The sequence below is a fragment of the Nerophis ophidion genome, linkage group LG17 (assembly GCF_033978795.1).
Source record: "Nerophis ophidion isolate RoL-2023_Sa linkage group LG17, RoL_Noph_v1.0, whole genome shotgun sequence".
Classification (NCBI taxonomy): domain Eukaryota; kingdom Metazoa; phylum Chordata; class Actinopteri; order Syngnathiformes; family Syngnathidae; genus Nerophis; species Nerophis ophidion.
The window spans coordinates 7,174,080-7,197,689 of NC_084627.1; the positions used below are offsets into that span (position 1 = coordinate 7,174,080).

At 41.2% G+C, this 23,610-nt stretch overlaps 1 protein-coding gene across 2 annotated transcripts in view; it reads right to left on the bottom strand.

The window, feature by feature from the left end:
* abca5 (ATP-binding cassette, sub-family A (ABC1), member 5) overlaps nt 1–23,610 on the bottom strand; it is a 52,534-nt gene that overhangs the window by 1,513 nt on the left and 27,411 nt on the right. For both annotated transcript variants that reach the window (XM_061875992.1, XM_061875991.1), the window contains exons 17-36: nt 23,021–23,140; nt 20,226–20,424; nt 19,998–20,164; nt 19,798–19,925; nt 17,160–17,297; nt 16,983–17,096; nt 12,939–13,109; nt 12,758–12,871; nt 11,158–11,295; nt 11,028–11,096; nt 10,868–10,959; nt 10,078–10,201; nt 9,897–10,014; nt 9,740–9,831; nt 9,538–9,689; nt 7,016–7,091; nt 5,862–5,956; nt 5,676–5,795; nt 5,462–5,605; nt 1,517–1,596 (exon numbers count right to left, since the gene is read on the bottom strand). In XM_061875992.1, coding sequence (XP_061731976.1) covers nt 1,517–1,596; nt 5,462–5,605; nt 5,676–5,795; nt 5,862–5,956; nt 7,016–7,091; nt 9,538–9,689; nt 9,740–9,831; nt 9,897–10,014; nt 10,078–10,201; nt 10,868–10,959; nt 11,028–11,096; nt 11,158–11,295; nt 12,758–12,871; nt 12,939–13,109; nt 16,983–17,096; nt 17,160–17,297; nt 19,798–19,925; nt 19,998–20,164; nt 20,226–20,424; nt 23,021–23,140 — 2,451 coding nt within the window. The remainder of the gene's footprint in view (nt 1–1,516; nt 1,597–5,461; nt 5,606–5,675; nt 5,796–5,861; nt 5,957–7,015; nt 7,092–9,537; nt 9,690–9,739; nt 9,832–9,896; nt 10,015–10,077; nt 10,202–10,867; nt 10,960–11,027; nt 11,097–11,157; nt 11,296–12,757; nt 12,872–12,938; nt 13,110–16,982; nt 17,097–17,159; nt 17,298–19,797; nt 19,926–19,997; nt 20,165–20,225; nt 20,425–23,020; nt 23,141–23,610) is intronic.

Genomic DNA, 23,610 nt, shown 5'->3' on the forward strand with positions numbered 1-23,610 from the left:
GAACTGAAGTGCAGCCCTTTGAGACACTTGTGATTTAGGGCTATATAAATAAACATTGATTGATTGATTGATAAATAAACACTAAGAGTGGTACTGTTGTTCAATGTAAACAAAATGGCAGTTCAGTCCCCAGAACATGTGATACAGTTTTACCATTGACAGAAATGTGGTGTTAAATCTTACAGTAACATGTTGGTGAGCTGCCAGTGTATTTATCGTAAAATAAACATTTTAAGTTGCCACCTCATCACAGGGCCAACACAGATAAACAGACAACATTCACACACTAGGGACCATTTAGTGTTGCCAATCAACCTATCCCCAGGTGCATGTCTTTGGAGGTGGGAGGGGCCTATCCCCAGGTGCATGTCTTTGGAGGTGGGAGGGGCCTATCCCCAGGTCCATGTCTTTGGAGGTGGGAGGGGCCTATCCCCTGGTGCATGTCTTTGGAGGTCGGAGGGGCCTATCCCCAGGTGCATGTCCTTGGAGGTGGGAGGAGCCTATCCCCAGTTGCATGTCTTTGGAGGTGGGAGGGGCCTATCTCCAGGTGCATGTCTTTGGAGGTAGGAGGTGCCTATCCCGAGGGGCATGTCTTTGGAGGTGGGAGGGGCCTATCCCCAGGTGCATGTCCTTGGAGGTGGGAGGAGCCTATCCCCAGTTGCATGTCTTTGGAGGTGGGAGGGGCCTATCCCCAGGTGCATGTCTTTGGAGGTAGGAGGTGCCTATCCCGAGGGGCATGTCTTTGGAGGTGGGAGGGGCCTATCCCGAGGTGCATGTCTTTGGAGGTGGGAGGAGCCTATCCCCAGGGGTATGTCTTTGGAAGTGGGAGGGGCCTATCCCGAGGTGCATGTCTTTGGAGGTGGGAGGGGCCTATCCTGAGGTGCATGTCTTTGAGGTGGGAGGGGCCTATCCCCAGGTGCATGTCTTTGGAGGTGGGAGGAGCCTATCCCCAGGCACATGCCTTTGGAGGTGGGAGGGGCCTATCCCCAGGTGCATGTCTTTGGAGGTGGGAGGGGCCTATCCCCAGGTGCATGTCTTTGGAGGAGGGAGGGGCCTATCCCCAGGTGCATGTCTTTGGAGGTGGGAGGGGCCTATCCCCAGGTGCATGTCTTTGGAGGTGGGAGGGGCCTATCCCCAGGTGCATGTCTTTGGAGGTGGGAGAGAGCCAGAGTAGAACCCACGCAGTCACGGGGAGAACATGCAAACTCCACACAGAAAGATTTCGAGCCCAGGATTGAACCCGGGACCTTCGTATTGTGACCAACACAACATAAATTGCACATCGCTGCCATCTAATGTCTGGGAGTTGCAACTGCAACTTTCTGTCATACTTGCAAATGAGACTCAAATGTGAGCAGAAAGCAAGATATAATTAGATTATTTGGAAAGGTTGAAATAAAAATCTATATTTTATTATCAACACACACAAAAGTACCGAAAATTGGTACGGGTGTCGACTGTATCGGTTCAAGTGTGAACGGTACCCATCCCTAGTTGTGTGTGTGTGTTGACTCACCGCGCTCCAGCTCATAGAAGGATTTGGCCAGGGACTTGACGTCCACCATGGGGACTTTGTACACCAGGGTTGTAGCGAAGCTGGCAGACAGAGTGTGACAACATTGGTTAATGTTCAGTGACATCGTTATTAGGGCCACGTTTCCAGCAAGCTAAGGACTTCTGCCTTCAGTGTCATATCTATTGAATTGATGTGTTTTGTATATTCCAGACAACAGTACACATTTGATTTGGGTCTATTTAATTGACTGGTGTCGGAGTCAAGCCCCGGGGGGCAGATTGATTGATTGATTAATACTTGTATTAGTAGATTGCACAGTACAGTACATATTATGTACAATTGACCACTAAATGGTAACACCCCAATAAGTTTTTCAACTTGTTTAAGTCGGGATTCCACATTAATCCACTTCAATTTATTTGGCCCTGGAAAGTCTGGTAAAAATATATGTCAATAAATGTATTTGTTCTTTCCATTTCGACAGAAAAAAATACATGTAGTTCATGCAATCGCATTCAAACCAAATACATTTATTTCAAATAGAAATAAATAGTTTTATCTGCTCGACTAATGATTTTAAAGCAAGTTATCTGGATTTTACGGTAAAATTGTGACATTTTTTAACTGATTTTTACTACATTATACTGGACATGGAAATGTTTGTGGTGAGAAAATTCTGGCAACTGAGCTGCCAATGTTTTACTGTACAAACTGTGGTACAGTTTTGCCTTTTATGGTAATACCAAAAAATCTACAGTTGTTTTTACAGTAAAATTCTACAGAATTCTACAGAATTCTACTGTAAAAAAGTAGTTTTATATCTATAGTAAAAAAGAAATAGTACATTTTACGGAAAAAATTCTGGCAACTGAGCTGCCAGTTTATCGTAAAAACCAACGGTAACATTTTCCAATTCACAGCATCTTCAATTAGGCCCGCGAGGCGTCATGAGTTCAACACACTAAATCAGATCAATGACCTTTGAAAGTACTTCAAAAATGATAGCACAGCATTTACTTATATGACACAATCCAAACAAGCTTCCCTAGTCATGGTGCAAAAATACAATGCAACTAACAGAGGTGAACACACATGGTCACACATAACACCACCCGCTCACTCAACTTTGGGGATATTATAAAAAAAACATTCAAACATCAAACATTTAAATCCATTAGAGTGCATGATGGGAAACATGTCAAACACTCTCCACACTTATACATGTATGGCACATTTTAGCCACTTAATATTTCTGATTGATTACAAAACTTTAAGGAGCTCGTCACGGAAGTAAACAATGTATTAATATCCAATTATATTAATTATATATCCATTATATTTATTAAACATCAATTATATTACTTATGTATCCATTATATGAATATTAATCTTTCACACAATCTTAATATCCACTTATATTAATTATACATCCATCATATTAATAATGCTATATTTATTATGTTAATATGAAACTTTCACATATTCTTAATAACCATCCATCCATTTTCTACCGCTTGTCCCTTTTGGGTTCGTGGGCGGTGCTGGAGCCGATCTCAGCTGCATTTGGGCGGTAGGCAGAGTTAGCCCTGGACAAGTCACCACCTCATCACAGTACTTTTAACATCCAATTATATAAAATATATATCCATTATAAATCGATTATGTTAATATTAAACTTTGACATACTCCTTATATCCATTATATGAATTCCAGTATACATCAATTATATATCCATCATATGTATATAATATGTAAACGTCATTGGCCCTGGTCAAATATTTTTAGACCAACGTGGCCCCCAGGTCAAAAAGCTCGGATATTCCCGATTTACAGCAATATGAGTAAAATGGTTGCGACTGAACAGTCTTTTTTTTTTACATTAAAATGTACAGTTTTTTGTTTTTTTTTAATCTGGTTGAAAAGGCCAAATGATGAAGAAGAGAAGACCTGAGACGGACCCTTGAGGAACACCACTGGTCTCCCGATAGACCTTGAACAGGCACCACTGAGGCATCTGCAGTAAACTTACATCAACCACATTACTCAATAAAAGGGGTACCTGCCAAAAATGTCCTGGCATGTTTACCTGGACCACTTGTGACTCGCTCTTTAGTCGTGTCATTTACAAACATGCTAGGCTCTGGGCAGCTACACGACAGCTAAGCACACAATAGACATGGGCAAAAATCATTGAACAATATTGGTCAGACCAAGTATCAAAAGTGTATTGGAAAGTACCCAGTAACAAACGTGTCCGCATCCTTCAATGTCATGAACAATTTACGTTAAAGTACCCACGATTGTCACACACAAATTATTCTCTGCATTTGACCCATCACCCTTGATCACCCTCTAAAGGGAGCAATGAGCAGCAGCAGGGGCCACACCCGGGAATCATTTTTGTTGATTTAACCCCCAATTCCAAGCCTTGATGCTGAGTGCCAAGCAGGGAGGTAATGGCTCACATTTTTATAGTCTTTGCTATGACTCGCAACCTACCCATCTCAGGGCGGACACTCTAACCCAGGGGTCAGCAACCTTTTTGAAAGCAAGAGCTACTTCTTGGGTACTGATTAATGCGAAAGGCTACCAGTTTGATACACACTTAAATAAGTTGCCAGAAATAGCCAATTTGCTCAATTTACCTTTAATAAATAAATACATATAAATATCATTCCACCGTACATTTTTTCTCCTTTTACGGATTGATTGATTTAATGTTTTATGTAGAGAATAAATGATGAAAAAAACACTTAATTGAACGGTTTAAAAGAGGAGAAAACACAGAAAAAATTAAAATAAAATTTTGAGACATAGTTAATCTTCAATTTCGACTCTTAAAAATTCAAAATTCAGCTGAAAAAAAGAAGAGAAAAACTAGCTACTTCAAATCTTTTTGAAAAAATTAAAAAAATAATTTATGGAACATCATTAGTAATTTTTCCTGATTAAGATTTATTTTACAATTTTGATGACATGTTTTAAATAGGTTAAAATACAATCTGAACTTTGGTATAATATATAACAAATTGGACCAAGCTATATTTCTAACAAAAACAAATCATTATTTATTCTAGATTTTCCAGAACAAAAATTTTAAAAGAAATTCAAAACGTTGAAATAAGATTTAAATTTGATTCTACAGATTTTCTAGATTTGCCAGAATATTTTTTATTTATTTTAATCATAAGTTTGAAGAAATATTTCACAAAAATTATTTATTGAAAAAACAGAAGCTAAAATGAAGAATTAGATTAAAATTTCTTTATTAATCTTTACAATAAAAAAAAATACATTTACTTGAACATTGATTAAAATTGTCAGGAAAGAAGAGGAAGGAATTTAAAAGATAAAAAGGTATATGTGTTTAAAAATCCTAAAATCTTTTTTAAGCTTGTATTTTTTTCTCTAAAATTGTCTTTCTGAAAGTTATAAGAAGCAAAGTAAAAATAATAAATACATTTATTTACACTAGTGAAGACCAAGTCTTTAAAATATTTTCTTGGATTTTCAAATTCTATTTGAGTTTTGTCTCTCTTAGAATTAAAAATGTCGAGCAAAGCGAGACCAGCTTGCTAGTAAATAAATACCATTTAAAAAATAGAGGCAGCTCACTGGTAAGTGCTGCTATTTGAGCTATTTTTAGAACAGGCCAGCGGGCGACTCATCTGGTCCTTCCGGGCGACCTGGTCTTGGTGACCCCTGATCTAACTACTAGGCCACTCAGCAGGCTTTGTGAGTGCTCACATAAACAATGGCCACTCCACTTTAACTTAAAGACAGCATAAGTAAATAAGTAGGTTAGTGTTTGACTCACTTCGCTTGATCAAACCTTTTCTACTGAACGACAGGATTCTTGCTGATATCAAACGGGGTCCGTGTCAGTATTGGCCAATACTAAGTATGGGTATGGTATCGCAGGTGAAAAAGGGGACACACTCTCACCTCTCCTGCCGGGCAGCATGGGGGAAGATTCGGAGTATCTGCTCGTGCAACAGCGCCCCCTGCTGGAGCCCCTCCCTGAGTTTGACCTCCAGACTGTATCCTCGCCCGTACTTGGCCTTCAGGTGCTGGATGGAGCCGATACACCTGAGGCGGGAGAGAGGAGGTGAGGGTCTGTGTGAGGACCAGAAGACCACGCCCACGCCCGGGACCACACCTCAGCTGTCCCGACACCATGATGGCCACGCGGTCGCACACGGCCTCCGCCTCCTCCATGTAGTGCGTGGTCAGCACGGCGCCGCGCTGCCGGTTCCTGAAGGCGGCCCGCACGGCCCTCCTGCACACAGCACAGGTTTACGTGGGACCTTGACGTCTGGCAGTGCGCCGGCACACGAGGCCTCACCACACGCGCTGCTTGGACTTGGGGTCCATCCCCGATGACGGCTCGTCCAGCAAGACCACCTGCGGGTCCCCCATCATACTCAGCGCAAAGCACAGCTGAGCGGGACCACAGAGAGCAGAGCGTGTGAGCACACGGGTTGTCAGGGTGCACATGTTCGAGAACAAGGGTGTCCAGCATAGTTTTTCAACTATCATTGCTACAGATATAATAAGCATCAAAATCAATGTTGTCATGAATTATTGACACCTCTAAAGGCTTAGTGGCCACATGTGTGGACAGCACCTTTTAGCTCTTATTTCCAAAACGGTGTACACTACTTAATTGGGGTCTTATGGCATTTTATGTGGATTACTTATACTGCCATCTGGTGGTGGCAGAAGCGTGTAACATACAATGGAATTTGGGGGAAAAAAGTGTAAAAATAGGAATTAGCATGTCACTAAACATGAAGTACACATTTGTGTACTTCTGGACTAAGTACATCATATCAAAAGATGATTCATAGTTTTTATTGGGGCGGTATAGCTCGGTTGGTAGAGTGGCTGTGCCAGCAACTTGTGGGTTGCAGGTTCGATTCCCGCTTCCGCCATCCTAGTCACTGCCGTTGTGTCCTTGAGCAAGACACTTGACCCACCTGCTCCCAGTGCCACCCACACTGGTTTAAATGTAACTTAGATATTGGGTTTCACTATGTAAAGCGCTTTGAGTCACTAGAGAAAAGCGCTATATAAATATAATTCACTTCACTTATTCTAATTAGGGTCCAATATGCCCAAATAGCAAAGAAAAATAAAAAAAGCATGTAAACAAACAACTTGGGCCTCAAGAGGTTGAGGCTACAATTACTTCACATCAAATATTACACATTTTGGGGAGAAAATGTTGCATATTTTTTGTGCTTGCCATGAAAACATTTTTTTAACAAAAAGCATAAAATTAAAAAAAACAAAAAACTTTATTATCGACAGATCTTAAGTGGATCTAGAAATTTAAGCATTGAAGAAATAATAGTATATTACTTATTTGCAACTTTTGATGACTGAGACGCTTCCTTGCGGAAAAAAAAGAAAAATAGCAAATGGCCCCCGCAGGCTTTGATTTTTCAGTGTGGCCCTCAGTGGACACCCCTGTTCTGGAATGTTGCTGCTTCTTACTTTTCTTTTCAGTCCTCCTGACAAACTCTTGCTTTGCTTGTGCACATGCTCCTGCATCTCCAACGCACTCAGCACACTGAAGACAAGGAAGAAGAAGTCACACACGTGCTAGCTGACACCTGGATCCCATCACAGAGATATGGATCCATCACAAAGATATGGATCCCATCAGAGATATGGATCCCATCAGAGATATGGACCCCATCACAAAGATATGGACCCCATCACAGAGATATGGACCCCATCAGAGAGATATGGATCCCATCAGAGATATGGATCCCATCAGAGATATGGACCCCATCACAGAGATATGGACCCCATCACAGAGATATGGACCCCATCACAGAGATATGGACCCCATCAGAGAGATATGGATCCCATCAGAGATATGGATCCCATCACAGAGATATGGACCCCATCACAGAGATATGGACCCCATCACAGAGATATGGATCCCATCACAGAGATATGGATCCCATCAGATATTAGGATCCATCACAAATATATGATCCTATCATACAAATGTCAAGTAGATAAGAGTAAGTAGCAAAACATTGCTCCTAATGTTGTGGTAACATGAATATTGTAGTAATCCCTAATTATGGGGTGTGTAGAATTTTGAGGACAAAATGCCTTTAATTGTACATTCCTGAACAAGGCTGTAACACAGGGTTAGGGAACCTATGGCTCTAGAGCCAGATGTGGCTCTTTTGATGACTGCACCTGGCTCTCAGATAAATCTTAGCTGACATTGCTTAACACGATAAGTAATGAATAATTCAGCTGGTAATCACCGTGTCAAAAATAACGTTAAAAATACAAACCATTCTCATGCATTTTCATCCATCTATCCGGTTTCTACCGCACCTGTTCAAGAAGTCGGATTAATGCTAAGAAAAATTGTATTTATTTTTGGTTAGCCTCAGAATAACAGTGTTTTTAAAAATAATAAGAGACGTTTTATACTCTAAAAATGTTGATCTTTCTTAAAATGCACGCATGTAGTTGTATTCAGTGTTAAAAAAATATATATATATGGCTCTCACGGAAATACTTTTATAAATATTTGGCTTGTATGGCTCTCTCAGCCAAAAAGGTTCCCTACCCCTGCTGTAACATAACACAACGTGGAAAAGGGGAAGTGATGTGAATACAAGTTAGACACTTGCACACCACTACAATCACAACAATAAACATGCTTTTTAATGGATTTTTCTAAAATGCATGGGCCAATTTTCAAAGAAATCCCGGTTTTCCAAAGCCCCATTTTTACCTCTTGCTTTTACAATCTACATATTTCAACCATTTTTGAGCGGTCCACCTTCAAAACTCTTTTCTTATAAGAAAAAAGACTTGTTTTTTTTCCTACAAATTCCTCTTTCCCAAAATTTCAGGAATTCCGAAATACTCATTTTTCAATTTAAAGTTACTGCGTCAACATTCTTCAACCGATTCCTACACCAACCCATTGGTATCATCTAGGACAATTGTACTTGTATCAATGTTTTCAAAAATTCACGGTATTCCCAAAATTCACACTCAAATAGTTGGATGTAGTCATAGTTTTACAATACCCAAAATTCTCAAAATTTGGCGCCGTTTTTAAACCGGATTTTGACCTATCAACCGTCCACCGTTAAAACTCTTCCAATACATCGAATATAAAATATGTTTTCCCTTTTCTCAAAATTTGGTGTTCCTGGAATTTCCTGGACTTTTCTACCCATTGACAATGAATGGGCCATTTGGGGCGGTATAGCTCGGTTGGTAGAGTGGCCGTGCCAGCAATTCAAGGTTTCCAGGTTCGATCCCCGCTTCTGCCATCCTAGTCACTGCCATTGTGTCCTTTGGCAAGACACTTTACCCGCCTGCTCCCAGTGCCACCCACACTGATTTAAATGTAACACAGATATTGGCTTTCACTATGTAAAAGCGCTTTGAGAAAAGCGCTATATAAATATAATTCACTTCAATTAATTCAATACGTTCCGGATGAACTGTATGTACATGAAATGTTTAATTTTTTTTTATCTTTAATAAATCTGCAAAAATGTACAAAAAGAACAGTTTTCCATTGTCGTTATGGGGTATTGTGTGTAGAATCTTGAGGACAAAGCGGAATGTCTTTCATTTGGGGAATAAGGCTGTGACATAACGAAAAGTGAAGTGCTGCGAATACTTTCCAGATGCTCTGTACGACATGAAATGTTTTAGTCTTAATAAATTTGCAAAAAAAATAAAAATAAAAAAAGTTTTACATTGTCATGATGGGTATTGTGTGTAGAATTTTGAGGAAAAAAATACATTTCTTCCATTTTGGCAATAAGGCTGTATGATAACCAAATGTGAAGTGCTGTGAATACTTTCCGGATGTTCTGAATGTACATAAAATGTTTTAGTTTTATTATTTTTAATACATTTGCAAAAAAAAAGTTTGACTTTGTCATTGTGTGCAAAATTTTGAATGCATTTCTACAATTTGGGGAAGAAGGCTGTGACATAAGAACACGCTGCATTGCTACCGTTTGATGATGGCGGGCACGTCCTGTCCTCTCAGGCCCTTGATGGCGGCGTAGATCTCCAGGTGTTCCTGCACAGTGATTCTGGGCCACAGAGGGTTGGCCTGAGGACAGTAGCCCAGGTGCGAGTCCGTGGCCTCATCTGCCATCAGCACCTGTGGGAGCGTCCATGAACACTGTCCAGGTGTCAAAGAGCAGCACCTACCTGTCCTGCGCTGGGCTCCAGGTCCCCGGCCAGCATGTGCATGATGGTGCTCTTCCCTGAGCCGTTGGGCCCCAACAGTCCAAGGACCTCGCCTGCAGGAAGAGACGTGGGAGGTGAGGACTGCATGTCGGCCGGAAGAGGACAGGACAGCAAGTACCTTTACGAACGCAGAAGGAGACCTTCCTTGTGGCCACCCTTGTATTCTTGTTGAGGGCCACATCTTCTCTGCGACTCTTGTACTTCTTCCTCAGGTTGCTCACAACCACCAGCGGCTTCTGCAAGGCATCAACAGAAGTATGAGGGCGCCAACATGGCTGCCGCTCTTGTGTGACACGCACCTCCTCACAGGACTGGCTGTCCAGCGCCTCCTTCACTCGGGCGTTCTCCATCTCAACATCCTCGTCCTCCTTCAGCCCCTCCTCCGGGTTGCGCTCCACTTTGGTGCTGGTCTTGGATGAGATCCTGAAACACAATGGCAAAGATGTAGCACACCCGTCAATATCGGCCCCAAAAAATAATTGCCTTCAGATGCCGATCACAAAATCACATCTCCTCTGGCTGATACTTCAGTGATTTTAGGTGCCCTGGCTGATATACGCAGTGAGGAGCCGCTCTAATATGTTAAATATCATCCATTTGGGGCAAAGAAAGACTCTTTCTTACAAACATTCCAACAGAGCATCCAGAAAGTTTTCACATCTTGTTGTTACAGCTGTAATCTAAAATGGAATAAATTCATTTTTGCCCTCAAAATTCTATTCACAATAACCCATCATGACAATGTAAACTTCTTTTTAAAGAAATCTTTGCAAATGTATAAATACAAACTAATAAATCACATGTACATAATATACACAGCCTTTGCTATGAAGCATGAGGACTTTTAAGAATATGTTTGCAAACATTTAAAAAAAAAAAAACCCTTTACCAGGTCCGTCACGGTCGGATTGCATCTGCTGATGTAGTTCTGTTGTAAAGAAAAAACTATTGCTAAAAAAAGACTAATACACCAATTATCGGCCCCAATAGTGGGTGGATCTGTAGCATGAATGACAGTCGATACAAGTGATTGGTATCAAACTCTGCCTCGTGATCCAGCAGGCTGCGTTCCACCTGCATGTTCATCACCTGCAGAAGTGGTCCTTCCTCACGGTCCTGCCCCCGTGACGCACCTCCAGCCAGCGCAGCACCAGAATCAGCAGGACACACTGCAGGTAGGGCTGGTGAAGAAAAGACACTTGACTTCCTGTACGAGCGCCACCTGCCTCACCTTCACGTGTGGACTTACCGCCAACACCGCGATGAGCCGGCTGTTCCACAGGAAGTTGTCCTCGTAGAAGGACGGCAGGAAGGTGGCCTGCACGGTGACATGGATGCGTTGGAATCAAAACAAACAAGGGGGCGGGGCCGACAGGTACCTTGGTGATGCAGTTGAGGCAGCCCATGAGCGGGTAAAGAGGGTTGAGGACGCACAAGGCGCTGTGCAGCGCTCGCGTGACGGCGGGGTCGTCGCTCACCAGCGGCAGGTTTACCAGCGAGGCCGACACCACACACACCTGAGGACCAGGACACATTTGCATTGGAAGAACTGAAATCAAATGATGATGTCCGAGTGAAAATAAATAATATACCGGACATTCCCGACTACTTTTTCCCTACACTTTGAACCCTCCGGCTTATAAGACGGTGCGACTAATTTATGGATTTTTGTTCCCGCTAAATACCATAATTTTTTGTATTCGAAAGTTTTCATTAAACCCACGCAGATGACTGAAAAGGTGACATGAATAAATGAATACCGTATTTCCTTGAATTGCTGCCGAGTATATAGTATGCGCCTGCCTAGAATTACTGCCAGGTAAAACTCGTTTTGCAAAATAATTAGCGCATGCTTAGCATTACCGCCGGCTCGTTTCGCCAAATAATTAGCATATGCCTAGAATTTCCGCCGGGTCAAACTCGTCACGTCACGAGTGACACTTCACCTGTCATCATTTTCAAAATGGAGGAGGCTGATTTCAATCATTTGAAATCACATAAAGGGAAGAAGGTTAAGAGCTATTCAGTAGGATTTAAGGTCCAAGCTATTGAATATGCTAAAAAGAACAGTAAGCAGCTTTGTTTCATTAATATACCGTAGCTGCGTGTGTCAAATATGAGTCATTAAATGACTCCCGCCTCCTGGTGGTAGAGGGCGCTAGTGATCCTTCTTGCGACTACTCGGCTGCAGAAGAAGTGACAACAAGCAGCAAGAGTGAGCAGCGATCGTTTATTTTTTCCTCTCACTTGCACTTTTAACATGGAGGATTACATATCTAAAATTAAACAGTTTTCTAAACTAGACTTTCAATCGAAGCAGGAGGTAATAAAGGAAGATCTCCATCGAGACAGAGAGACTTTTAAAACTGAAGAAAGACAAGGAAGACTTCTATAAACAAGTTATCGATGCTTTTGATCAGAAGGAGCTGCACATGGACTTCATTTATAAGTAAAGGTAAGACCATAATGTTTTTTTAATTAAATGTGGTTTTCATGATGGTATCCTTACATCACACTCAAATTTATAAGCACAGGCCTAAATTCACCGCATGCCTTTGTTAAGCACTGGAGTGAGAAGAGGTTTTAAAATAATTAGCGCATGCTTGCCTTTACCGCATGCCTTTGGTAAATGCCGGAGTGAGAAGAGGTTTTAAATTAATTACCGCCCTGGCGGCAATTCAAGGAAATAAGGTAAGTTTTACAATATAACTAAAACAATTGTCACTTACTAAACCGTCTGTTTGTAATATATGACATTTATTTGAGTATATATATATTATTTATATGCTTGGCTGAGTCTGCAACTGGACGTGCTATCGAAACATACCACCGTTGGATTTTAAGTGAATTGGTGCACAGTAGGACCATCTGGTGCCAAAAGTGTAACGAATTCAAAGCCAGTCCATATCAGCAAGGGCCACGTTAAAGGAGCAGAGCAGAAAAAGAGCACAGTTTTTTTCTCATTGGGATGCTGCTCACCATCATGGAGATGACGGAGAAGAAATCCTTGTTGCTCTGCACTCGTGTGAAGCCGTAGGAGAAGACGTAGGTGAAGAGGATCACTGCCGGGGCAAAGCCAACAGTACACAGGACCTGGGAGAGATCATATATAAAAGGTGTGTGTGTGTGTGTGTGTGTGTCTTTAAGAAGCAGCACCGACCACTGCAGTGAGGTTGCTGTAGGTGAGCAGCTTGCCGGGGTGGAAGGCGAAGAGGACGGTGGTCATGCAGGACAGGACCAGGTAGAAGAAGGGCATGTCCACGGCCGCTTGGCCGCACCAGTAGGCGGACGGCACCAAGCCTGAAACGTGCAGCATGGAGCGGCACTTGAGCTGAGGGGACAAGAAAATATCCACGTGAGTGATAGTCTTCATGTGTGCAGGCATTGAAACACTTGAGCTGAGGGGACAAGAAAAGTCCACGTGAGTGATAGTCTTCATGTGTGCAGGCATTGAAACACTTGAGCTGAGGGGACAAGAAAAGTCCACGTGAGTGATAGTCTTCATGTGTGCAGTCATTGAAACACTTGAGCTGAGGGGACAAGAAAAGTCCACGTGAGTGATAGTCTTCATTTGTGCAGGCATTGAAACACTTGAGCTGAGGAGACAAGAAAAGTCCACATGAGTGATAGTCTTCATGTGTGCAGGCATTGAAACACTTGTGCTGAGGGGACAAGAAAAGTCCACGTGAGTGATAGTCTTCATGTGTGCAGGCATTGAAACACTTGAGCTGAGGGGACAAGAAAAGTCCACGTGAGTGATAGTCTTCATGTGTGCAGGCATTGAAACACTTGAGCTGAGGGGACAAGAAAAGTCCACGTGAGTGATAGTCTTCATGTGTGCAGGCATTGAAACACTTGAGCTGAGGGGACAAGAAAAGTCCACGTGAGTGATAGTCTTCATGTGTGCAGGCATTGAAACACTTGTGCTGAGGGGACAGGGGCAGATTTGACCATTTTTAAGATGCTTTGGACCAGGGGTCACCAAAGCGGTGCCCGCGGTCACCAGGTCGCCCGTAAGGACCAGATGAGTCGCCCGCTGTCCTGTTCTAAAAATAGCTCAAATAGCAGCACTTACCAGTGAGCTGCCTCTATTTTTTTTAAATGGTATTTATTTACTAGCAAGCTGGTCTCGCTTTGCTGGACATTTTTAATTCTAAGAGAGACAAAACTCAAATTGAATTTGAAATGCCAAGAAAATATTTTAAAGACTTGGTCGTCACTTGTTTAAATAAATTAATTTATTCTTTTTACTTTGCTTCTTATAACTTTCAGAAAGACAATCTTACAGAAAAAATACAACCTTGAAAATGATTTTAGGATTTTTAAACACATACCTTTTTACCTTTTGAATTCCTTCCTCTTATTTCCTGACAATTTAAATCAATTTTCAAGTAAATTTATTTTTTTTACTGTAAAAAATAATAAATACATTTTTATTTAATTCTTCATTTTAGCTTCTGTTTTTTCGATGAAAAATATTTGTGAAATATTTCTTCAAATTTATGATTAAAATTCAAAAAAATTATTCTGGCAAATCTAGAAAATCTGTAGAATCAAATTTAAATCTTATTTCAAAGTCTTTTGAATTTCTTTTAAAATGTTTGTTCTGGAAAATCTAGAAGAAATAATGATTTGTCTTTGTTAGACATATAGCTTGGTCCAATTTGTTATATATTCTAACAAAGTGCAGATTGGATTTTAACCTATTTTAAACATGTCATCAAAATTCAAAAATTAATCTTAATCAGGAAAAATGACTAATGATGTTCCATAAATTATATTTTTAATTTTTTCAAAAACATTCGAATTAGCTAGTTTTTTTTTTCATTTTTTCGGTTGAATTTTTAATTTTTAAGAGTCGAAATTGAAGATAAACTATGTTTCAAAATCAAATTTTCATTTTTTTGTTTGTTTTCTTCTCTTTTAAACCGTTCAATTAGGTTTTTTTTCATCATTTATTCTCTACAAAAAACCTTCCGTCGAAAGACAAAAATGTACGACGGAATGACAGACAGAAATACCCTTTTTTTTAATATATATTTATCTCTTTCTATATATATTTATTGTGAGAAATCATTAAGATGATCAGTGTTTCCACAAAGATAAATATCATCAATTATTAACAATAACATAGAGTTAAAGGTCAATTGAGCAAATTGTCTATTTCTGGCAATGTATTTAAGTGTGTATCAAACTGGTAGCCCTTGGCATTAATCAGTCCCCAAGAAGTAGCTCTTGCTTTCTAAAAGGTTGCTGACCCCTGCTTTGGATGATATTTCCTTGAGAGAAAATGTGTAAAAATGCACTTTAACGGCTATGAAGTACCACAGTGTCAACAGTTTTAGTGGAGAAAACTTCTTCACCAAAACAATACCGGCCATTTAAGAATGCACAACATTCATTTAATTAGTTTGACAACATCTCTTCACTCCATCACTACGAGGCAGGCACCTTTTCAATTGACCAAGTGGAGGGGATCACTCATATTCATCATTGAGCACTACAGTTTGAGAAACAGCAGCTAGAAGAAAAGTGGAATTTGGCTAAACAGGGTGCATCTGGTCTCCCTGCTGTGTGTCGTGTGTAGGCTTGTCCCCATACCAGTATTTTGGTACCGGTCCCAAAATGTATTTTGATACTTTTTTAAATAAAAAGGAGCACAAAACATGTCATTATTGGGACAAAAAATGTTAGGGTACATGAAACGTATTTTTATTATAGTCATTTAGTCCTTAAATAAAATGTTGAACATACTAAACAACTTGTCTTTTAGTAGTAAGTAAACAAACAAAGACTCCTAATTAGTCTGCTGACGTATGCAGTAACATATTGTGTCATTTATACACCTATTATTTTCTACACATGAGGGACAAACTGTAAAAATGGATTATTAATCCACTTGTTAATTTTCTCTTTTAACATGTTCTATCTACACTTCTGTTAGAATGTAATAATCACTTCTTCTTCTCTTCTTTGATACTTGACATTAGTTTTGGATGATACCTGTGACAATCTGTCACTTTACTTCACTTAGTTTTTCCTGTTTTTGTATTTACTTCCTGTTCAGTGCTCTTACTTTGTTGTATTTCCTGTTTTATTCACAAGCACTGTTGTTTTTCTCTTTTCGTTGATTGGCAGCGGTTCACACCTGCTGTCAATCAAACTACTGCCTATTTATGTTTCACTTGAGCACTCCTCAGGGCTCGAAGATAAATTATGTTGGGGACGTTTCTGTGCAAGTCTGCTTTATTTTTATTTTTGTTACGTTGATGAAATTAAATCATCTTACCTACTCTCCTCTCTCCTGGACTCTTGCATCCACGGGGTCACACAACTGCAGCCATGCGACACCCTAACAATACCACACATTTCGGTATCGATCCGATACCAAGTAGTTTCAGGACCATACATTGGTCATATTCTAAGTCCTCATGTGTCCAGGGACATATTTACTGACTTTATAAACATCATATGAATATTCCTCCATAATATGAATGAAAATACATTTTTGATGATAACAATACCGATGTAATCATAGCAGTATCGACTAGATACACTCTTGTACTTGATATCATTACAGTGGATGTCAGGTGTAGATCCATTTGTTTACATTCAGGAGCACTAGCTTGCTGCTAGCGGGTAGCTATCATAGCCTCCAACGGTGTGTAGTGAAGCACGTTTAGCTATTGCGCGTATCTCCAGTGATAATAATACTTGTAAGAAACTTACTTTATTTGTCGCCACGGAGGCCGGGATTAGTGATTTAGAAGTAGCTAACACACTGTTAGCTGCATGTGTTAAAGCAGCTCTTCCTGAGGGTGTTTCAGTGTTTTAACTTCACCTTTATCTTGACTTTTTACACCAAAACATCGTCCATTCTCCCTTTTCTGTCCACACACTGTGTCTGCTTGTAAGTACTCTGTGTGTATGCGCTGACCAACATGCTGGTAAAACCAGCAATGTCCGCATGTGACCACGCACTGTCATGCCCATTTACAGAAAAAAAAAAAAAGAGGGGAATTTGGTACTTTTCAAGCAGGGTATAGTACCGTTTTTAAGTCATTAGTACCTGGATGCTATACTAGTACCAGTATACCCTACAATCCAAGTTGTGAATATGTGTGTGTACTGACTCCTAAAGACTCAAGCTCCATACTCCTGCTCTCGTCTGGACTTAATGAGCAAAAAAGGAGGAAAAGGTTACCTCTCGGTCTCGAGTGTGGTCCATGGCAAAGTACGCCGGCATGCCTGCCGCCAGCATTCCCAGCAAGATGGCCTCGATGAAGACCAGCACGTAGGACGTGGCTTCAGGGATTTGCTGTTGGACGGTCCACAGCGTCAGGGACAAGTGAGGATGAGTGGGGTGCTCGCCGATACTTACGTAGTCGAACGGTTTGGTCCAAGTTCTGATGTGTCCGCTGCCATTCAGACCTCTCAGCAGCGCATTGCTCAGAATGTTGACAGCCATGGGCAAGGAGTGGACCGTGGTGCTGTTGAAGGCCACGCTGTACCTGAAGCCCTAAAACAAAGCACAGTAGCACCTCCGTCTTTGTACGCTTCTCTTCAACACTTTCCACAACCGCTTCAGTTAGCAAAGGTCACGCCCAACAAACCTGTCAGTTTACCTGAGTATTAGTCTGTGTCCTGCTATCAAAATTTCCACAAGTCGGGAATTTAATGTGTCATTTTTAATAATAATGACAGTGAAATAAGTTAGTGATGACAGAAATCCTGAGGAGGGCGACTATTTTAGAGAATGCGCCAAACTTTGCACGGCTCGGTGATCTCTCTAGTGCTGGTATCGCTATTGTTTGTGTTAGAATAATTATGTGTAAGTTATCACACAACTCTTATGCTTAAAGGTCGTTGCTATAGTTATTATCAATTATGCTGAAGTTGTACTTTTCCATCTGTGCAAAGCGAGTCGTCTCGTATCAGTGTTTGTTTCCACAATCGGCCTGCTGACTGCCAAGGGCGTACATCGAGTGCCGTGACGCAGACAGAGCAGAGACAGAGCGATATCACGAGTGTCAGCACATTTGCATTTCATTAATAGTCATATATTGCGTCTAACTGCCCCCCCCCCCTTCAGCGGCAGCCTCAGTGATGCAACCAGGTACCTCCCAAATAAATAGAGGAGCACGTGGGCAGGGTTTTAGAGCGTAGGTTGGATCTGTAACTAGGGTACAGCCCAAAAAAAAAGTCTCTCCTCATTGAGCAAAATTACATTTTATTTCTGCATGATTCCTTGCTTCTTGTCTGTTTAAAAGATGTCATCAGTGTTTGAACCTGAGAGTTTGTAATTACTCTTTTTACATAGAAACATGTTTCAATCTTCAAATTGGGTCACCTGTCCTTATTTTCGACACCCCTTGGGTTAGGGCTACTCCAGTATAATTTAATGAGGAGCAAAGCCCTGCATGTCACTTGCTGCACAATACAGTACACTTACTGTATTTTACCCACTGTACATTTTAGAAGAAAAATATTCTTCCATATATTAGCTGCACCTGACTATAAGTTGCCGATGTATACGTTATGAAAAGGTATTCACACAGATAATATTGTGTAAATATTTTTTGACATACCTGAATTGTTTCCAAACGGTGTCTGTAATACGGCAGTAAAACGGGTGATCAAACAAAACAGAACTCACGGTCATGGAGCCACTAGCTGCGCAAACTAGCTCTCTAATCAGTTAAACAGACTCAATAACTGCACGCTGACGTTTTGGTAAATTTGCCTGAGGAATTTGTGAAAGTGAAACAATACCAAAAGAATTCCATTGTAAGCTAATAATACTAACACGGACACTCGTGAACGTGTTAGCATATTAGCTAATGTTAACAACACCGGCTAGATTACATTATGATAGCAGGTACAAATATGCATGAAAACACTCCCACAGACATCACACATGGGACACCTTTGTAAGTAACAATTGATGTAGTTATATTGTAAAACTTACAAACGTTGCTTGGAGTGAAGAATGAAGAATCTATACGGGTAGAAACGCTATGGACGGCTAGAAGAGTGAACAACACTCTACTCCGGGTTTTGAAGCAGCCAATGGAAAGACTCTGCAGCACCTGCAGTGAGCGTATTTGTCCAAAAGATGGCGCCATGGTACCAACAATTAAACACCTTCTCGGCGTATTTGCTTGTCTTTTAAATTGAAATTATTTGTTTTATTACAGCCGTCAGCAAAGAAAAATCACAAATTAGCCGCACCGTTTTACAATTTGCAGGTTTCAACGTGTAGAAAAAAAAGAAAGTAGCAGCTTATAGTCCACTGTTCACTGCAGTGTTCCAGCAAATTTTGTCCATTTTGTTAAATCAATGCTCGTACAAAAAAAGTTGGAAGGTAGGAAGGAATCGCTGTCGAGTTAAGGAAAAAAAAAAAAAAAAAAAGACTACCGCATTTATCGGAGTATAAGTCGCACCTGCTGAAAATGCATATTATAGAAGGGAAAAAACATATATAAGTCGCACTGGAGTATAAGTCACATTTTTGGGGGAAATTTATTTGATAAAATCCAACACCAATCGACATTTGAAAGGCAATTTAAAATAAATAAAGAATAGTGAACAACAGGCTGAATAAGTGTAGGTTATATGAGGCATAAATAACCAACTGCTATGTTAACCTAACATATTATGGTAAGAGTCATTCAAATAACTATAACATATAGAACATGTTATACTTTTACCAAACTATCTGTCACTCCTAATCCATAAATCCCATGAAATTTCATACGTCTAGTCTCTTACGTGAATGAGCTAAATATTATTATTTGATATTTTACGGTAATGTGTTAATAATTTCACACATAAGTCGCTCCCGAGTATAAGTCGCACTTTGTTGTCTTCAAAGTGTACAAACCGCAACTAAATTAAGGACTTTTCTCGAGGCTGGGACTAATTATCCATATTTACATTGTTTCTTATTTGCTTGACTATACAAACTTTGTTAAGTTCTTAAATCAGCATGTTTTGGTTATTTTTACAGTTTAGTGCACCTTGCTGGATCCCGTGACGTTGATGGCGGCGCTGTGGGGCGCGGCTGCCATGTAGTCGCCCTGCCTCATCACTTCCACCTTGATGTCCTGAGATTCCAGGTTGTGGACCAGCTCGGAAATATCGGAGCCTGCGGACACACCCGAACAACAGCGCCCGGCTGCGGTCAAGATGGAGCGGACACCCGGCAGCAAGTGGTCACCTGAGGAGTTGTGAAGCAGCAGGCTGGTGCTGTATCTGTGTTGGGGCTGGTTCCTGCGCAGGAGGTAGATGGGCAGGAACTGGCGGCCCTGCGAGTGGACCTGGATGTTCCCGGTGGTCAGAGACAGGACCAGCACCACGGCAACAAAGACCAGGAACAAGGCCAGGCTGCAGAGAAAGGACTTTGTCAGTACGCGGTGGTCATGGCATCCCAGTAGGAGACACGCACGTGTAGATAAAGGCCTTCCTCTCGCGCCACATGTTGAGCATGTGCAGCCACGCCACCGTGCTGAACTGCTGGCGCCACAGGGCCAGGCCCGACACCGCGTCTGACGTGTCGGAGAAGGTCAGCAGCCGCTGGTCTGCGTCGTCTGAGGGGATGCTGTCGCCCTCGTCCTCGCTCGGGTCCCGGTTGAAGACGCTGTAGTCTGGGGGAGGGGGAGGGGCACACGACATGAGGAAGTGCTCATGCTCCGACACTTTGGTGACGCTGCCACCCATGGACATGTTGTAAGGGTAGCAGCATGGCACGCTACTGCCTACTGATGCTGACGAGACGCGGGGCCGCCATCTTGGATTGGTGATCCGCTCCATTCAGTGCAATTAGTTTGTCAGGAGCAATGAACTGTCAGCGCATTTCATTCATCTTACCTCACTGAATACCACTCATTTTCACCCCCTTGTTGTCATACGTGTGGCTATGATAAAGGACACATGTTTTATTATTCATAGTTTGCTTAAAGGCCTACTGAAAGCCACTACTAGCGACCACGCAGTCTGATAGTTTGTATATCAATGATGAAATATTAACATTGCAACACATGCCAATACGGCCTTTTTAGTTTACTAAATTGCAATTTTAAATTTCGTGCAAAAGTATCCTGCTGAAACGTTGCGGTATGATGACGCATGTGCGTGACATCACGCATTGTAGAGGACATTTTGTTCCAGCACCGTTCCCAGCTGTAAGTAGTCTGTTTTCATCGCATAATTCCACAGTATTCTGGACATCTGTGTTGCTGAATCTTTTGCAATTTGTTCAATGAATAATGGAGACGTCATTGAAGAAAGCTGTAGGTGGGAAGCGGTGTATTGCGGCCGCCTTTAGCAACACAAACACAGCTGGTGTTTCATTGTTTACATTCCCGAAAGATGACAGTCGAGCTTTACTATGGAACAGAGATGTCAAGCAAACACGGTTGGATTGGACCACACACACAAAGTACAGTGTATTATATAGCGATCATTTCGAAAGATCGTGTTTCGAAGACGGTCCCTTGCGAAGGGCAGAGATGGGCATCGCCACCACCCGTCGACTGGTGCTGAAGAAAGGTGCGGGGCCGACCTTCAGGTTGTACAGGTACGACCATATAATCTTACTAAAACACTAGTAACACAATAAGCAGATAAGGGATTTTCCAGAATTATCCTAGTAAACTTGTCTAATAACATCTGAATCGCTCCCACTGCCCTGGTCTTTTTTTTCTTTTCTTTTTTTTTCTAGTCTTTCACTTTCCTCATCCACAAATCTTTCATCCTCGCTCAAATTAATGGGGAAATCGTCGCTTTCTCGGTCTCAATCGGTCTCACTGCTGTTGGCCATGATTGTAAACAATGCTCAGATGTGATGATCTCTACAACCCGTGACGTCATGCGCACATCGTCTGCTACTTCCGGTACAGGCAAGGCTTTTTTATTAGCGACCAAAAGTTGCGAACTTTATCGTCGATGTTCTCTACTAAATCTTTTCAGCAAAAATATGGCAATATCGCGAAATGATTATGTATGACACATAGAATGGACCTGCTATCCCCGTTTAAATAAGAGCATCTCATTTCAGTAGGCCTTTAACAATAACAGAATATTCTTATATGCTAAAAGTGACCAGACGCCCCAGATCAAAACTGGGAATATAATCCCAGAGAAGGGGGAATAAAACGGTCAGCTATTTTGAAGTTGAAGAAACAATATGATGAGGTTATATATACATGCTACATAAAGTATGAATACATTAGATATCTGTATCTCTATAGACTGTATCTCCGTTGCTGCAGCAGCAGAGAGTTTATTCTGTCTTGACACTTTGTTTTGATATTTTATATTACATTCTTCCCTTAAATGATCATGTTTACAGACATTTTTTTTATATGTACTTTTATGCAAAAAATATTTGATTTAAATGTAGACTTGTATAATACTATATAGCCACTGTCCATCTGACTGTCTACCCCTGTTGGCTTCATCAGTTATTTAAAAATCATGTTATTCAAGTATGACATTTTTAAAAGTAAGTAATTTCATTGACAAGCAATTCTATTATGAGCATACTCTTGTTTGCTAGCAGCTAGGATCTCAGTACTATTGAAGATCTTTGCTCCTTCTCAACTCTGTGCTAATATTCTTTTCACAAAATACAACCAATAGTACGTTAATTTTAAATCTTACTTGAGAAAAGTAATCCCCCGATTCCTATTTTCAACAGTCTGCTCATTTGAGCAGGAAAACGCTGAACACCATCTTTGTTTTCTACCTGTCAACTGTCAGGTTAGCATCTTTGTTTTCTACCTGTCAACTGTCACTTTAGCATCTTTGTTTTCTACCTGTCAACTGTCACTTTAGCATCTTTGTTTCCTACCTGTCAACTGTCACTTTAGCATCTTTGTTTTCTACCTGTCAACTGTCACTTTAGCATCTTTGTTTCCTACCTGTCAACTGTCACTTTAGCATCTTTGTTTCCTACCTGTCAACTGTCACTTTAGCATCTTTGTTTTCTACCTGTCAACTGTCACTTTAGCATCTTTGTTTTCTACCTGTCAACTGTCACTTTAGCATCTTTGTTTTCTACCTGTCAACTGTCACTTTAGCATCTTTGTTTCCTACCTGTCAACTGTCACTTTAGCATCTTTGTTTTCTACCTGTCAACTGTCAGTTTAGGCTGCTCATCACCACTTCAAGATGGCGGCCCAATTTCTCGCGACACAGCAGCCAATGCTACGCCTACTTATGACACGTCTATGCTCCCACCTGCTTGGTCCACTTCAGAATCCGCCTCCAGACGCAGGAAGACATCCTCCAGTGTTGTCATGGAAACGCCGTAGTTGATGAGGCCCAGCCCGGGCCGAGAGTCCAGCTCAGAGAACAAACCTGAGGACAAAAGCATGTCAGACGTGTGGAAAATGTATTTATTTTTGATGCTTTAGTAGTGTCAGGTTCAAACACTGATGACATCTATTAAACAAGAAATGAAGCAAGGAATGTAACTGTTACAATAATTGTTTCTAAATTATCACAAAAAACTTTGTATTACATTGTGTTCCTGACAAGAAGACAAAAGGCTGAAACCTACCAAGAAGAATGCTCGTAAAACTCCACTGGGACTACAAAGTGGACAGATGGCAGGATCTGCCCAACTTCCAGAGGAACTCTTTTTGAAGTATTTTATGGACTCTTTTTGAACAATTTGACAAACTCTCTTCGAACTGTTCGGTAACCGAAGGCAACGCTGTTTACGACCCGCTTCCCTCAGGAAGCAGCTGTGGGAAGGAGGGGGGAGAAAGTCAAATAAAGAAGGAAGAGTACAATCTTTGGGCAGAGCGTGGTGCAGGACTGTACAG